Raw genomic sequence first — 16,156 nt, forward strand, 5'->3', positions numbered from 1 at the left:
TACATGCAGCAGTTGGAGTACACATGCTTTATTGATTTAAACAGTTTTATGTCAGCGTGCGTTAGACTTTTGTTTTACTTTTGATCTCTTTCAGGATGCTGAGGAGTACGCCGAGCTGCCTGTCAGACACAATGAGGACCAGCTGAACAGCCAGCTGGCTCAGCAGCTCCCCCTGCAGGTCAACCCCCACTCCTACGACAGTGCCCATACCAAGACCCACCTGCTGCTGCAGGCCCACTTCAGCCATGCTCAGCTACCATGTAGCGACTACACCACAGATACCAAGACAGTGCTGGACAACGCCATCCGAATCTGTCAGGTAAAATTCAGTGTACAACTGATTAACAGGTTTAGAAATCTCTTAATGAGATCACTGATTCATTAATCTATGAGTTACTTTATTAAAACGTTAAAGAAAGCAGCTGTAACTCAATTTTTAAGAATATTTGTTCAGTTGCTGAGTATTACAAGTTACTTTTTCAAGTTGTATTGTGCAAATTACCTTTTTCCACTGACTCTGAAAGGCACACTTTAGCCTTGCCATGGACAGCAATGCACATTTTACCTGCACCCTCAAAAGGAGATAACTATACTTACTTTGATTCTGGCGAAAAGCAGGACATAAACATGCTCTCCAAACTCAACTAAGATGTGGCCTGGCACAAAATTAAGTAGGTCATCTTATGAGCTCTAAAGGAAAAAAGCACACCGCATTTTTAAGCACACCACTGTGAGTGAATTTGTGTTTGAATTTTCAGACTTGCAAAATACCTAAATTTACTGGAATGTACAAAAGACTGAAATAAGCTTTAAATTCATTCATTTACAAGGAAGCATATAACACACATTGGAATACATGCATGATCGGAGTAACATACAATACAATACAATACAGTCCCTCCAGGATTTCGCGGGCGTTTTTCGTGATTGTTGCGGCCGAAAATGCCTGAATTCGCGGCAGCTTTTCTAAAAAAATTGCGTTAAAAGTTGCGATGTTTTACGCTTATTTGTTGTGATGAAATTGCTAGAGACAGTGACAGTTGCTAAAAAGCTGCGTTTTTTTTCCAGCTTGTAGAACATGTTTCAACAATTGACAATATTTATTCTGAAATAAATTATTTAATGTTCCAACCCATTTCCACAAGCTGACACACCACGGTGGAACATCAGCAGCAGCCAGATACTGGTTTACCATGAAGTGGTTGGTAGATTTGTGGCACAAAATGATAATTTAATATTGAATGAAACATATTTGAACCTATCTGTCAGTGGCTTTAAAAGTTAATTTCACTTCCTGGCACACACGTGTTCACACACACGCTCACGGCTTGTCATGTCAATTAACAAGAAGAGAGCGCAGTACTCCACCAAGACTGACCTGACCTTGCGCTGAACACAGGTGTGTGTTATACATGTTTAGATACCGAATCGCGTGACCTAAATATGTAGCGGGTGACGGGAATTGATGGGACTCAGAAACACCCCCACAATTTAATCAGTTGTTCTTTGTGTCATTTCTGATACGTCCACAGTGGTAGATTTGTTGTAAGATCACATTCATGTGATCGTCAGCAGGCCGCTGAGGTGGCGTTCACCTGTTGCCATGGTTACCGTGCCGCTATCAGACGCCGTGCCACTATGAATCCTTAACAAATACGTGGATCCAAACTTTAAGCCGTATCACTGCCGAAGTCTAATCACTTGGTCCTTGTGTCATTTCTGACCGACCACGAAAATTTCATTCAAATCCCTGAGTCCATTTTTGAGTGATGTTGGTAACAGAGGAAGGATTCACACACGCTGATCGTCACATAACTCCGCCGTGTTCTTTGGCTCATTTCAGCCGTAAACAAGGAAATTAATTCAGTGACGTTCATGCATTATGTTTGCGCTGGAAGCTGCTATGATTGGTGGAACTCATGGGAGGCGGGCCAAAATTGCGGGAAAGTTGCAGTGATTGGACAAAATTGCAAGGCCCGTAACATTCGCGGAGATTGGTTGATTTCGTGTGAATTCGCGCGATCGCAACATCGCGAATTTCTGGAGGGACTGACAATACAGTACAATACAATACAAAAACATTATTTATCCCCAAAGGGAAATTCAGTCTTCTGGGAGTCTCATCTGTTTACTTCATTATTATACAATCTAATTGCTGATGGCATGAAAGATTTTCTAAATCCTTCTGTCCTACAGGGCAGGGATAGGAGCCGTCCACCACCAATGTTTCTTTGCTTATTAAGGGAGATATGAAATGGATGATCCATATTTCTCACTTGCTCACCTTGCTCATTGCGCGTCTCTCCAACTCATCCTCCAATGAGTTCAGTTGAGGCCGACCACAGAGCCAGCTTTTTTATCCAGTTTGTTTAGACGCCTTGCATCCTTGTGTTTTATACTGCCTTCCCAGCAGGCCACAGCATAAAACAGAACACTTACCATCACAGACTGATTAAACATCTGCAGCATCTTACGGCAGATGTCTATTGATCGGAGTCTTCTCAGGGTTCCCACGTGTCCTGGAAAACCTGGAAAATGATTGACCATTTTCCAGTCATGGAAACATATGGAAAATGAGAAAAAGTCAAATGTCTTGGAAATGGTTAACTTATCCTTAAAAAAATATTTATCCTCCCCCTGTCAATGCAAACAGGTTAAAAGTTATACGCATGCATGTTTGTTGTCGCCTTATCTTCTGGGCGACATTAAGGCATAAGCGCTTCTCTGCTTTTAGCTGGCGCAGCACCCTACGTGACGCTACCAGCCAATCAAATTTGCATTTCCACTTCGAGCAGTTCTGCAACCCAGTTCTTCCAATGGACTTTGTCACTACATTTAGGGACTTTTCAGACCCCGTTAAGGACTTACTGCCTAGAGACAAAACTAGTGACTGTAAGTTGAAAAGTGTCGCTGGTGTTGGACCACGAATGTGAGGGTTTTCTCTCCCTTGGGTGGCCACAGGCTCCTCTCTGTCATCCGTTGAGTGACAGACAGAGGAGAGTTCTAGTGGGCGTGTTGATACTGAGATGCTGCGAGATGCAACACATCTCTGATTTCAGCACAGCGAGAGCTTAACGGGTAATCTTAATGTGCCACATTTAACTCAGTATTTCACACTTTTATTGTCTGACAAAAATAAGGGAATGAAAACAACATTTGGAATTCTGTTGCATTATTATGTTCACAGATAAATGGAAAGAAGAAATTGGAGAGATTAGAGACTTTTCATGAAGACTTAATCTCGCTAATTTCCAATGAAAGTAGTTGTCAACAGAGTGAGATGCGCACAGAGACCACAGGGAAGAGGGGCACCCTTACAGTGAGAAGACTGTAACAATGACATGTTCATTTAAACCGCTAGCATGGGCATAACAACCGGGAGATGTGGGTGTTGCGACACCCGCACTTTCACTTAAACGTCATTTCATCCCGCTCACTACAGAGGTGCGTGGTGGCATCCGCATGAACTGCATCTTCCCACAACAGTTGAGGTGCAGCTGAGCGCTTCATCTCTGGAGTCAAACTTTCAGTCGATGACGCCGGTCAACACAGATACATAAAGTCTCTGTAACGGACTCTCCGCCTCCATATGATGGTGACATCATGGTGACATCGTTCACTACACCTCCTACGTCTCAGTCATAGACTATATTAAAGATGCAGTAAACTGACATGAAACAAAGGAAATTGTTTTTCAATGATTCATTGATTTTGTCTTGTTTTTGTTTTGTCTTTTTTCTCTGACTTGTCATTTGTCTCATGTTTTTTGTCGTTTTGTTTTTCGTTTTTGATGTGTTTCTTGTTTTGTCGTTTTGTGTTTTCTTTTTGTCTTGCTTGTGTTTTTTTTCTTATTTCTGTAATATTTTGTCTAAAATGAGTTTGACACGCTTGGTATATATATATATATATATATATATATATATATACAGTGCCTTGTGAAAGTATTCGGCCCCCTTGAACTTTTCAACCTTTCGCCACATTTCAGGCTTCAAACATAAAGATATAAAATTTTAATTTTTTGACAAGAATCAACAAGTGGGACACAATCGTGAAGTGGAACGAAATTTATTGGATATTTTAAACTTTTTTAACAAATAAAAACATGAAAAGTGGGGTGTGCAATATTATTCGGCCGCCTTGCATTAATACTTTGTAGCGCCACCTTTTGCTGCAATTACAGCTGCAAGTCACTTGGGGTATGTCTCTATCAGTTTTGCACATCGAGAGACGGAAATTCTTGCCCATTCTTCCTTGCAAAACAGCTCAAGCTCAGTGAGGTTGGATGGAGAGCGTTTGTGAACAGCAGTCTTCAGCTCTGCCCACAGATTCTCCATTGGATTCAGGTCTGGACTTTGACTTGGCCATTCTAACACCTGGATATGTTTATTTGTGAACCATTCCATTGTAGATTTGGCTTTATGTTTTGGATCATTGTCCTGTTGGAAGATAAATCTCCGTCCCAGTCTCAGGTCTTTTGCAGACTCCAACAGGTTTTCTTCCAGAATGGTCCTGTATTTGGCTCCATTCATCTTCCCATCAATTTTAACCATCTTCCCTGTCCCTGCTGAAGAAAAGCAGGCCCAAACCATGAGGCTGCCACCACCATGTTTGACAGTGGGGATGGTGTGTTCAGGGTGATGAGCTGTGTTGCTTTTACGCCAAACATATCGTTTTGCATTGTGGCCAAAAAGTTCAATTTTGGTTTCATCTGACCAGAGCACCTTCTTCCACGTTTGGTGTGTCTCCCAGGTGGCTTGTGGCAAACTTTTAACGAGACTTTTTATGGATATCTTTGAGAAATGGCTTTCTTCTTGCCACTCTTCCATAAAGGCCAGATTTGTGCAGTGTATGACTGATTGTTGTCCTATGGACAGACTCTCCCACCTCAGCTGTAGATCTCTGCAGTTCATCCAGAGTGATCATGGGCCTCTTGGCTGCATCTCTGATCAGTCTTCTCCTTGTTGGAGGTGAAAGTTTAGAGGGACGGCCGGGTCTTGGTAGATCTGCAGTGGTCTGATACTCCTTCCATTTCAATATGATTGCTTGCACAGTGCTCCTTGAGATGTTTGAAGCTTGGGAAATCTTTTTGTATCCAAATCCGGCTTTAAACTTCTCCACAACAGTATCTCGGACCTGCCTGGTGTGTTCCTTGGTCTTCATGATGCTCTCTGCACTTTAAACAGAACCCTGAGACTATCACAGAGCAGTTGCATTTATACAGAGACTTGATTACACACAGGTGGATTCTATTTATCATCATCAGTCATTTAGGACAGCATTGGATCATTCAGATATCCTCACTGAACTTCTGGAGTGAGTTTGCTGCACTAAAAGTAAAGGGGCCGAATAATATTGCACACCCCACTTTTCAGTTTTTTATTTGTTAAAAAATATATATATATCCAATAAATTTCATTCCACTTCACGATTGTGTCCCAATTGTTGTTGATTCTTGACAAAAATTAAAATTTTATATCTTTATGTTTGAAGCCTGAAATGTGGCGAAAGGTTGAAAAGTTCAAGGGGGCCAAATACTTTCGCAAGGCACTGTATACAACATACATAGGTAATTAGAGAAGGGTTCAGGGCATCGAGAGACATCCCCCAGCAGTCTAGGCCTATGGCAGTATAACTAAGGGACGTTGAAGAAGTCAGTTTTGCATCGTATGTGTGGACTCCAACTGACCCACTCAGTCACCTGAGTCAACTCTGAGGGGGTCTATAAGCTTTGTCAAAAAGGAAGGGTTTCAGCCTCATCTTAAAAATGGAGAGGGTGTCCACCTCTCAAACCCAAAATGGGAGCTGGTTCCATGGGAGAGGTGCTTTTGCCCATTAAAATGACAAATGGCAGGTTGTTTCAGCTGTCACAAATGTTATTTTATTCCATTAGAGACTGAATGTAGGCAGAGATGATTTTATAATGCAGAATGATTCACTAAACTATGTTCCTGCTGATAAAATATAATCATCAGGTTATCACAGTGATACAATATTGTTCAGTGATTAATTTTTTCAGAGTGATTTGATGTCAATGTAATGTTAAATGGTTACAGAGGAATACAGAAGAAAGTGTGCTGCACATGAGAAGAGCGCAAATCTTATGAAGCTGTACTCTAGATTAAGCCAAAAACAAGGGCAACATTAAGCATTAGTGGATGATTTTTAGTTGAACAGATCCAACTCATAAATATCATGATGCATAAGGATTACCGTATGTCTGCCATATAGGATTGTGATTGTCTGGCAGCCACAATGTGTCTGCTGCTCTGTATTCATATGGAAAGAAACCAACAAGGTTCTGAACAACCCTATACATGTACAAATCAGAAGTTCCATGAAAACTATTTAATCTGTGTGATATGCTCTATGGTGTTTAGTTTCTCACAGTACTATTTGAAGTTAGGACCATGTCTGAACGTCTGTAAGTCATTGTCCACAGCTCTGGATGGGGGTTTGTGTGTGTGCATGTGTACATGTGCTTGTGATTTTCCATGCTGTGTATCTGGCAGTGATATTGTATGGCTCATGGATGTGGTTACTTCTCTGGTATCCTTCTGCTACCGTTTACTGAAATGGTTGTGGTGTCCAATTTCTTTATGGTTGTTTTTATTGAACAAAGGTATATTTTTATTGATACTTACAGTATATATAAATGCAATCGTCTGACAGAGTGAGATGCATTTCATTTAGCAAGTTCTGATGCTTGCAACACTTTACCCATCCTTAAATGGATGCAACCCATATGAATCATGTCAAAAAGCATGCTCTTGAGTTGAGTCTGACAATAGAGAACAGAATACAGGAAAAACGGCATAAACATGCAGCTGAAGAATCTGCATGATGCTATTAAATCATCCTTTAGCTATACTTGCTAATTCTTGAGAATTGTAGAGGGCTGGAGCCTTTCCACTGGTGAGCATAGAGAAAGACAACCATTCAGGCACACATTCACATGCCATACACTGGTAAATCAGAATAATAAAGATCAATACGCAACAAATAGGAATGGGTAATATGGGCTGTTGTATACAGCATGCAATTTCATATCAGAATATTGATAATACATAATATTGTGCAAAGTTTAAGATACATGTTTACAATCTTAGAAATCTTGCAAAATTCTCAGGGGGAACAAGCACATGTCAGCACTGTTTGTTCAACAGCTTTTTAAGCTATATGGATTGATTAATACCAGGAAACCAGGTAGTTAGATTGATAAGCAGACAAGAGGCATATTTAGACTATCAACTCACCTACCAGTCTCTAAATCTTTCTTCCAAACTGTAAAAATCAATTCATCCAATATGAACCTGAGGTCAATTAGATCATATGCATAAGGTTGTGGAACCAAATAGGGAAAAAACTAAAACTGGCTTCACCAGCTAGCAAGCAGTCGTGGTCACCCTCTTTACATCTTTCATCATCACCCTCATAAAACTCTCCTGTTATGATTTTGAAGCAGCTTGTCACTACACTTAATGGGGAATCACATTATGCCCTCTTAGATGCTAAACATACTGACACAGAGATGAGAACCTTACCAATTAATGGAGACCTTACTCATTTAGACTAACTATAATATGAACCCAGTGTTGTTTTGTTATGTTATTTGAGGATCGGTCTCAATGAGATTACCGGTATAAATAATGGTAAAATAAAAAAATAAAGCTGCAAGCAGCGTTGATCGGGTCCTTGCATCCCTGCTGATCAGCATATCCAAGTATGTCCACCAGGTGACATTGTGGTTGAGAGTGTATTTTGGCCTATGGCCTATTGATTGATTAACTGATTGAAAAAATGGTCCAAAATTGTCCAAAATATGACGCTTAATTCAAAATGGCTGACTTTCTGTTGTGTTTTTAGTATGGTTGCCATAGACTTTTTGTGCATCTTGACATGTTCCATATTTGAACCAAATTTCATAGCTGTCAGTGACACGTACTGGCAGTAGTTCCTGTTTAATATTTTGCAACTGGCGCTATTGAGCCATTTTGGCATACATGTATGCAACTCCCCTAAAATATCAAATTTTCCACCAGTCCTGATGTATGTGTAAATTTTCATGCACTTTTGAGTATTTTTAGGCCTTCAGAAGTCCAGCATAAAGCAGACAAAGAAAGAAGAAGAAACCCATGCATTCCAAGAGGGTCCTACCAAATATTACCTTTCTCATTGATGTCACTTAACTTCTGTATGCAAGGGTAACATTATTCTTAAATGTAGACTTAAACTATGCATCCTTTGTAATGTTGACATTTCTAACAAAAATCCATTAATTTAATTGGGATCAAATTGTTCACCTTTGATTAACTCTATTGTGAAAAAAAATCAATTATCTTAATTTTAAAATATTTTGACAGTCAGTAGAAAATCCTTCATGGCAATTAAGTCCAAACAGGAGCAGGATAGCATGTCCAGTGTTGCACCTCAAAATGAAAGGAGTTCTAAACACACAACGCAAGTCCAGTTTCACTGACGTCACATTCGCATAGGATCTTATCTGCCTCCACAAGTCTTCCAAAATGTCAGTAGAAAATCTTTTATAAAGGCCCTGTCACACTCTAGCGTATAGAGCCAGCGTCTGAGGAACATATGGACTTTTTGGGAATACGCTGACATACGCTGAAACACGCTAAGGGTACGCTGGAATACGTTTCTAGTACGCCGGGGTACATCGGTGTACGCTGATGTATGCTGACGGCCAAAAAATTTTTTGAACATGCACAAAAATTTTCAGTGTATGCCGACGTATGAATTTTACGCTCCTCATACGTTCCTCATACACTGAACACACTAGAGGTACGCTGAAGGTACGTTACACATACGTCGAGTACGCTTCTCATACGTTGAAATTCAGTGGGTCAGGAAACCTAGCGTTAGAGGAGCGTATAATGAACGTGTGTCAGACGTGTGTCTAACGAATGGCTAACGTTATGATGGTAGTTCTAACGACAGTCTAATGTACTCAACTTATGCCTAACATGTTCTGAGCGTACAGTCAACTTATCCCATGCGTATTACATGTGTATTTCCAGCGTATGGGGGGTATATAAAGTCTCACATTTCCAAATCTGTATCAGTTTGTACCAGCAGTTCAGAGATGGAGGTTGCTGTGCTGCCACATCACCAAGATTTGTTACAGTTGGCAGTTGAGTAATGACACAGAAGAAGAAGGCATAGAATGAGACGTGCAATCTGGGTGAAACCTTGGATTGGAAGGCGGCGTCAATTTGGCCTTTATGACCAGCTTATGGTTGAATTGAGAAATGAAGATCAGAGAGCCTTCAGGAACTTCCTACGCATGCCTCCAGAAATGTATGATAAACTGCTGGACAGGGTTGGTCCCAACATCACCAGCTGTGTACGCTCATCATACGTTAGGCTGACGTTCTGCATACATTTCTCATACGTCGGAGGTACGCTGATATACGTTACTCATACGTCTGTATACGACCAACTCAAATACACATCACCTCACATACGCTGACATACGCTATGCATACGCTACTCATACGCTGACGGTACGCTAGGCTCACGTTACTCTAACGGTCATTAACCGAAAATCGACTGCATACGCTGAAAAGTTGTGCGTATAAACCTTTTTTTTTTAAAAAAATATTCGATATGTTCCTCAGACGCTGGCTCTATACACTAGAGTGTGACAGGGCCCTAAGAATTTTACTTGGAAATCCATCAATGGCACTAGAAAAGCTGTGTTTATTTAATGTGGTGATTGTTACTGTACAGTGAATATGCTGTCAGGTAAACTAGGCTCCAAAAATAAAACATTTTGGTTTAGTTATTCTGACAAACATCTGGCGTATTCCAAGGTCACTCGTCCTGCATAACTGCATTATTCTAGCAGCAAACATTTCCACTACAATAAAAAAAAACTTCTCTCACTTAAAGCCCTGTTTGGCTGATTTGGGTTATGGTAGTATTGGCATCATTATTAGTATTGTAAGTAGAACTTTATTTTTAAAAATTGCTTGTATTTCTTCTCTTCAGGCAATGCTGGATGTAGCTGCCAGTGAAGGCTGGCTTGTTACAGCCATCAGTATTTGCAACCTGGTGCAGATGATCGTACAGGGCCGCTGGCTGCACGACTCCTCATTACTGACACTACCACATGTAGAACAGCAAGACCTCTATCTGTTCAGGTAAACAGCATCACTTTTCTACTGTTGTAATTTTAATGCATTCATTTGCAGCTGTAATTCTCGTTGGTAGCTACCATGTTCTCCATACTTTACTTCGAATCAGAGAACATTACATCTCTCCATGTGTTTTTATTGTGTTTATTATGTGAATAGCTTCTTCACATGTCAGATTTTCCATGCATGCTCTTAGTGGATATCCAGGCCTGCATCCAATAATGTTAAATAACTTTATGCAAACTTAAAAAAATGTGAGTGAATTGACAGAGGAAGGGCCACAAGTGGAGACAGCAGGATGTAAAGAGTAGGATTTGTTTGGATGTTGCCTCATAATCACAGATCTCTCCCTTTCCTTTTTCCCAATCTCGCCTTTTACCCAAACACAGAAAATGGTCAAACAGAAAGGGGAGGAGTGATGTAGGATGCTTCAACGGGCCAATCGAAGGACTTCCTGAACTGATTGCTGCCTGCAATGGAAAGGAAAATGTGTTTGCTGCTATTGTTGGCCAAGAGTTTCAGTCAAATCAGATTGCCCAGGTAAAAATTCAAACATTACACCAAAAATGCGTTGAAAATACAAGTATTCATTGAGGACAGTAAATATTGATTTTCTACAGAACTATTAGAAACAACAAAAATTAGATTTGATTGCAGATCATTTTCTTTTACAAAAAATGATCTTCAGAATGGGTCTGATCACACATTTAGTGCATGCAAATCGCATACACTACCTTGCACGCGCACGCACGCACGCACTCTCTCTCACACACACACACACACACACACACACACCATTAGTGACGAGCCATGAGCAGTCTTGCCACTGTGATCCCAGATACCTCCAGGATCCACAATTACAGCTCCATAGATGAGGTTTACCGCTCCAATTTAAGTGCTAATTGCAGCAGTAATGAGAGTGTCCGGGCACGACGACAGGCCCTATGGCTTCGCCCAATCAGTGTCTCTGCTTTCCCCCTTCCAAACCTTTACTCCCCCACTACCCCCGCCCCCTCACAGTGTGGCGGCCTCTCTAATTAAATAATTAGATGTGCAGCAGCGTTCCTGTCTGACTTGTTCAGGGAGAGTAATCCTCACATAAATAGCTTTTGCTGGGTGAATTCGAGGGGCTTTTGTTTCCCTCTCTGCCCTTAATACACATGGTCTCACACACACACACACACACACACACACACACACACACACACACACACACACACACACACACATATCCACACGTCCTTCTCCACTAGAATTTTTTTCTTGTATGTAGCTCTCTGCCTTTATCTTTTTTGTCTTTTGTTCTCCTCTTGGTGGACTTTTGTATTGAACCCAATGTTTAACTCCATAATCAACACTTACAGGGCATCTAAGAGTATCAACAATATCTGCTTGAATAAATCAAGCCATAATTGAATAGCAGACTTACCCTACTGTGGCCGACAATCTGTCCATCTAACACTGACTCTCTTTGTTATCTTAGAATTTGGCACTTGCTTTGTGAACATCACTTTTCCATCATTTGAAGCAATGGGGTGGCATCTCACTTTTGCAGCTTAGAGTTATTTATTACTGTACTATACTTATTATGTGCAATGGGAAATTGAAAGTTTGTGTTTAGGACTATTGTGGTTGGGTTCTCAAATTCCATCAACCACTGAACTGATTTGCGCTCTTTAAAAAAAATACACCTACACAACAATATGACTTTGTACCAAATTGGATTCTTGTATAGTTTTTATTAATTCCATAACAAGTACACAAACAATAACTACATAGGACAAAACAATACTGACAACAAGAGTGCTACTTCCTCACCCCATTACCCCAGAAAGCAGCAAAACCAAAATCGAGGGGCATTTTTCCTCCTTGTCTTTAATAAACTATCATAAAAACACAAGGACTTACAATAGAACATGCAATACCCAAGAATATTAACAAATTTTTTGCCCCATGTGAGACAAGAAACATTTTAAGGCAGTAAAAAAGAGAAACAGATAGAAACCACACTTTAAAAGAAAATTGTGTTTTATTGTAGGTTTCCAAAGTGACACGAAGTGAGCTGGTTTTTTCGTCATGACTGTAGTGTAATGTAAGAGCTTACTCATTGTGTTGATTCTAGAGTGATCTTCTGAGTTGCCCTGTTTTGGCGTTGCCATGATGCTTTCATACCTGACCTCTTTGGTTCAGTTCAGAGGAAATCTGCATTTGAGTTCGAAAGCTAAATAACCAAATCTTGAAAAGGTGTGCATCGGTCCAGTTACAAACCAAATCTGAAGATTATTTTTGGTGTGAAACAAAGCAGTCCAACCTTAGCATTCTTATATTGTAGATACAAGAGGATTATAGCATGAATTCAAAGAATATTACACTAATACATAAATCTGCTGATCATGGGAACTGTGTAGGAATATATAAATAGTTTTGTTTTCATGTAAAATCATTTGGTTGGCATATCAGCCCATTTCTCTGTCAGCAGACTAAATTCACAGCCAATACAACAGGTTACAAATGGTCACTTTCCTACTCATTCCCTCCTGATCAATTATCACTCTTTTGTCACCATCTTCTTCCTCCTTTTAAAGGCATGGACTTTCCTGAGTCACCTCCCGATGGTGCAGGTTGAGATGAGCCTGAAGGGCTGGTGGGAGGAGAGCCGGGAGCAGATGGAGCATCCCCTCCCTGTAGCTGGAGTTAACCTGCGGGAGGAGAGCAGCTGGCTGGATGTCCATGCTGACCAGGAGTACGTTCTGCAGGTGTCACTGAGACGCATCAATCTGGGCCAAGAGAGGGTCAGTATGTTTGATTCACAATATTTTGGATTTTTCAGACTGCAACTTGACTGTTTTCTCATTAATCACCTCAACCTTGTTTCCAGCAGTAGGAAGCAGTTTTCAGTGTAAAAAGCTGGCAATTAAAATCTAGCAGGTGAGAATACTGGAGTATTTAGCAGCCAAAATGTTTATACAAGAGTTGGTAGACACCAAACCAGAGCTCAAAGTACCATAAGCATTGTGCCACCATTCATCAGGTGAGCACAAGTACCATGAATTTATTTTGATTTGACATTTTCTGAATCCTTATTCTGATGCATTCATGTTAGTACTCAAACAGAATGCTGTTTTATCCTGCCTTCCCCATCTCAGTACCTCCTGCTATCCCCCACACTCCTCATCCCCACTCACACCCAACCGGTCGCAGTAGATGGCCACCTTCCCTAAGCCTGGTTCTGTCTGCAGTTTTCTTTTCCCCTGCTCATTAAGGTTTTTTTTTCATTCCTTCCCACCAACAGACAGGTAAAACTATAATGCTGTTTCTAAGCACCTCAGAAGTACAGACCCAAAACTGTTGTTGCTGTTTTTGGATCCTGTCATGTTGACCGAAAAATGGCATCAGACAAGCCTAAGTTAGACATCTAGCTACACATATACACAGAACAAATACATTTCTAATAAGCAAATTAATTGAAAATAACTTCTGAATATTTGGTCTGTTAGTTTTAAAGGACCAGTAATGCTATTAGGACTTTAGTAGTACTGTACAGTGCTCTGAGAACTGTGGTGTCCAGAGATCATATAAAGGCACATCTGCTAAGATTTCAAATCAAATAAATATGATATTCTGAGTATGTAAGCCTTGTAGAACAGTGGGACTAAAGCAATGTGTTTGTTCTTACAGAGGAAACAGGAAACCAAGGCCCAGGCTCCCAGGTTCCCCAAGGTGAAGGATGAAGCATGGTTTCTTGTCTTGGGAGAGGTGGATCGAAGGGAGCTGCTGGCTGTCAAGCGACTGGGATATGTGCACAACCACACAGTTGCATCCGTGGCCTTCTACACACCAGAAAGGACTGGAAAGTAAGCTACTGTGCAGGGGAAAAAGATTTAAGCCATACAGAAGCACTTACTATACCCACACACTATATGTGCAATAGCTGACAACAAACACGCCTGTAAACTACTTTAATCAGACAGTGAGACTGAGTGACAAATTGAACTGCATCATCGACCTTACAGACAACTTTAGACTAGTAATGGAAAAAGGACTGTCACATTGTTCTAGTTAAGTATCTACATTTATTTAACAATTTCTACCAGACTGCAAGTTGTACTATTTGTTGTAGAATAAATGAAAAACTGTTGTCTTTGAGGAAATAATACTTTTTTTTAGTTTATTTTTAGCGGCAGAATAATCCGTGTTTGGTGCTCCAGTCAATATTGCTGTCAACACGACAGTATATTGTGGGACAGAGACAAAATGAACTATATTGTGTTTGTGTGATTGAAACAGAACATATCAGCCAGTGCAACAGTGTGGATAGCTAATGTGTTTTAAATATTGTTGAACAATGGAGTCCTGTGGCACAGAGGATTAAGATACATCACTCTTTAATATAGACACACACATATTTGTCATTTGAATGTTTTTTTTTCATTGAAAGGCACTTTGGGTCGGTGTCTACTTTTGTGTCTGCTTAACAGCGACCTGCCCTAATACACGATACATTTTAGGACAATTTCCTTGATGATTTGACTCTGTACAGGGGATTTGTCATCAAGAACAACTGAGTATTAGAGACTTTAAGACAGAGGATTACATACTGTATAATTCTAGAAAAGCTAAAGATAAGTCTTTGGGGGTATGAAAAACTGTACAGGTTTGAGACTGATCAAAAACAAATCTCAACAGTCTGACACAAATCTGAACCTAATACCACCAGTGGCATAAATTTAACTGAAACTCTCACTGCTGTTCTGTGTATTTTCTGCTTTCAGATGTATCTACACACTGTACCTGATGAGTGACAGCTACCTGGGTCTGGACCAGCAGTATGACATCCATCTAAATGTAACACCTGCCAGCATTGCTTCACAAGTCAACACAGAGGTGTCAGACTCAGTGAATAACCTTTCCCTCAGCTAAGAAACAGTGACAGAAAACCTCATGTCATCTCATTGAGTTTGCTGTCACTGATGGGTTATGTTCATGCTGGAATTTACTTTTGCTCTACTGACTTCGTATCAGTTTCTCATAACAATTAATGATTTTCTAGCACTGGCAGTGCCTCCACTTTTACTTAAGCATTGTGACTTTGCTGTATTCTGCTCTGCTAAGGTTGCTGAGGTACATTTGTGCCTTGTGTCCTTGCAGTTTCTCTGATTATTTGATATAAGTTTGTAATCTGGGATGTGGACAGATCTATTGTGATTCTTTCAAAATGAAAAAAAAATGTTTTAGGTCACTTTTTTTGTGTTTTCATTGATTAATTCTGATTTAACATTGAATCACGTCAAGTAATGAGCTGCTGCTGCACAGCTCTCTATGGCCTAGAATTTTAATGTGTGTTGTGTGTTACAGCAAGTATTTAGTATTCCTTAGCAAAGAATAAATAGCTATTGTGACATCACTGATCATAGGTGTGGCCAGAGGGCCACACCTATGATCAGTGATGTCACAATGTATATAACAACACTGCTGGGCAATACTTATTTACTATTTCAAATGGTGTTTTCTTCAAGGTGAAATACATTAGAACAAGGCAGCAGGATTGTTCTGTTCCACGTGTTCCATGAAATAAATCTTTCTGAATCTGGAGGACAGGACCAGTTTTTATATTATCTGAAAATCCTATAAATGCTTATTATTTTCTAGTAGATATACACAAGTCAGCAGTAAAATCAACAGAGGTTTACCATGTTTACTCAGTGCCTTTAAATAAAAATTGTATTTTGGTTTAGTTAGCTCATCAATTATTGTCATGTGTTCATCAATAGAGAATAATACAGCAGCTTTTACAGTATGTGCTATGTGTGACTCACTGTGGTTCTGTGGATCTGTTGTTTGCGAGGAATGTAGGAATGGATTCAGAAGTGCATGGTACAAAATAGCAAAGCATGTGTTGTAGATGAGTTAACAGGAACAGGAAAAAAACAGATTTCTACGTGTATAGTTAGCCTGCAATCACTGTGGCTCTATTGGAAAATATCAAAAGGTAAACACAGATG

General features: G+C 40.1%; 1 protein-coding gene across 1 annotated transcript in view; it reads left to right on the forward strand.

Moving 5' to 3' along the window:
- Positions 1–15,951, forward strand: part of ascc3 (activating signal cointegrator 1 complex subunit 3) — a 424,683-nt gene extending 408,732 nt beyond the window's left edge. The window contains 6 exon segments of the mRNA XM_051957275.1: positions 95–319; positions 10,009–10,160; positions 10,544–10,694; positions 12,740–12,946; positions 13,833–14,008; positions 14,927–15,951. Of these exon segments, the coding sequence (XP_051813235.1) occupies positions 95–319; positions 10,009–10,160; positions 10,544–10,694; positions 12,740–12,946; positions 13,833–14,008; positions 14,927–15,074 (1,059 nt within the window). The 3' untranslated portion in view covers positions 15,075–15,951.
- Positions 15,952–16,156: the final 205 nt, after the last annotated feature.

This window comes from Acanthochromis polyacanthus, chromosome 12 (assembly GCF_021347895.1).
Source record: "Acanthochromis polyacanthus isolate Apoly-LR-REF ecotype Palm Island chromosome 12, KAUST_Apoly_ChrSc, whole genome shotgun sequence".
Taxonomy (NCBI): Eukaryota; Metazoa; Chordata; class Actinopteri; family Pomacentridae; genus Acanthochromis; species Acanthochromis polyacanthus.